Genomic DNA, 2,002 nt, shown 5'->3' on the forward strand with positions numbered 1-2,002 from the left:
TGGGTCCAATTAAGCAGATGGGACTGGCAAACATATTAGAGAAAAGTTTGGGGATATCTCCGTCAGTCCAATATCTGATGAGTAGAGCATTAGAACACCTTCTCAATCTCCTCTCCACTCCAAAGGGGAACATGAATGTTGGGGGCACCAGGTGCTCATCATATAATCTACACAAGTTAATGGAAGAAGCCACAGTAATGGTATTATTAATTATATGTGTACATTGTATATATTCTCAAACTAATGTAACGAGAGATAACAATTCTGTAATATTTTCTTTCGCAGGCAGATTCATTATATAATGAACTGGACTTCCGGGTCGGATTTTTCTCTGGCTGGCTTATCCAGTGATGGCAGAGTTAAGTGCTTTCTCTTTGTGATATTCCTGCTCTTATACCTCATGTCACTGTGTGGAAATCTCGCCATTGCTACAACAATATGGGCGGACAGTAAACTTCATACTCCCATGTATTTCTTTTTGGGTAACCTGGCATGTCTAGACATTTGCTACTCATCAGTGACTGTGCCCAAGTTGCTCACGAGTCTTATAGGAGGCAGTTCAGAGATCTCATATAGCGGGTGCATGAGTCAACTCTATTTTTACGTCTCCTGTTGTAGCACAGAGTGTTTGCTCCTCTCCATAATGGGATTTGACAGATATCTGGCTATTTGCAATCCGATGCACTACACAACAATTATGAACAAACAAAAGTGTGTCCAATTAGCCACCAGTCTGTGGTTTACTGGCTTTATAACCTCAATTGTACATACTGTTTTCACAGCCCAGTTGCCCTACTGTAAATCACATGAAATTTCTCACTTCTTCTGCGACATTCCACCGATGCTGAAACTTGCCTGTTCTGATACTTTCCAAAACAAACTACTGATCCTAACTGCTGGAGGAAGTTTAGGGCTCAGCTCTTTTTTCCTCACTCTTGTATCCTATATCCAAATTATCTCAGCCATCTTAAAAATCCAAACTAAGGTGGGTAGAAGTAGAGCCTTTTCTACATGTGCTTCTCATCTGATTGTTGTTCTCATCTTCTTTGGAAGTATAAGTTTTATGTACATGAGGCCAACATCTAGGTATTCACTGGAGCAAGACCAGCTTGTGTCTCTCCTTTATGCTGTAGTCACCCCAGCCTTGAACCCAGTTATCTATAGTCTAAGGAATAAAGAGATGAAAAGTGCCGTGAAAAGAACTATAAATAAAATATTTTATTCAAAAATGTATTTATCAAATAGGTAGTATGTCAGCATATTGAGAGAAATCCACCTATTTGGCAAATTTGTAGTGCTTGAAGTTTTGATTGTGTTTTGCCTTGATAACACAGGTCAACAAAAAAATATTTCTTTTAATCATCGCAAGGTGACTTTGTACTTTTCTGAATCATCATTTTGTTCTGATTTCAAAAATGGATATAGTTTTTCTGTAGCACATACAGTTTCCATGGAGCAGCATCATTATTATAAGGTATAGGAAATATACTGGCGACATTAAGAAAACAGTAATCTACAGATCAGAAAAAAAATACTTCACCTTACAAAACAGTTTTTATTGAACCAAAATAATTTCAAATGCAAAGTAGAAACCAAAATGTGAGGAGAAATAAAAAGTGCTTGACATTAGACTGTCATTGATACAATTTTTCAGGGTTGTCCCTATATAACATCCAAGAGTAATCTGCCATCATTGAGTCATTCCAAAAACCCTGGTAGTGGTGTTCCATTACTTTAATGTCCTGGTGAAACCCCTCATCTTGTTCATGGCTTACATCCCCAATATTTTGAGGGAACAAGTCTAAATGTGAATGCAAAAAGTGCATTTTCAGAGACGTGCAACATCCAAGACCCTGGTATGCATTTAGCAGTTCCTCAACACCTTCAACATATTCTGGAGATTTTTTTTTCTCCTAAGAAGTTTTCACAGATCCACTTGAAGCTTTTCCAAGATCTCAATTCCTTATCATTTAGGCTGTGTGCACAGGCTGCGGATTTTGCT

At 38.0% G+C, this 2,002-nt stretch overlaps 1 protein-coding gene across 1 annotated transcript; it reads left to right on the plus strand.

Annotated features, from left to right (window-relative positions):
- Window positions 1-301: 301 nt before the first annotated feature.
- LOC141058669 (olfactory receptor 5V1-like) lies at window positions 302-1,249 on the plus strand. Its single transcript, XM_073554857.1, has one exon. It carries the CDS (start codon window positions 302-304, stop codon window positions 1,247-1,249), a length of 948 nt encoding a protein of 315 aa, XP_073410958.1.
- The last annotated feature ends 753 nt before the right edge of the window (window positions 1,250-2,002 follow it).

This window comes from Dendrobates tinctorius, unplaced genomic scaffold (assembly GCF_039654945.1).
Source record: "Dendrobates tinctorius isolate UK_male_01 unplaced genomic scaffold, ASM3965494v1 ptg000213l, whole genome shotgun sequence".
NCBI lineage: Eukaryota > Metazoa > Chordata > Amphibia > Anura > Dendrobatidae > Dendrobates > Dendrobates tinctorius.

What these genes read in the sequence shown, in the direction of transcription:
- LOC141058669 (XM_073554857.1), top strand. Translation starts at nt 302, where the DNA reads ATGAACTGGACTTCCGGGTCGGATTTTTCTCTGGCTGGCTTATCCAGT.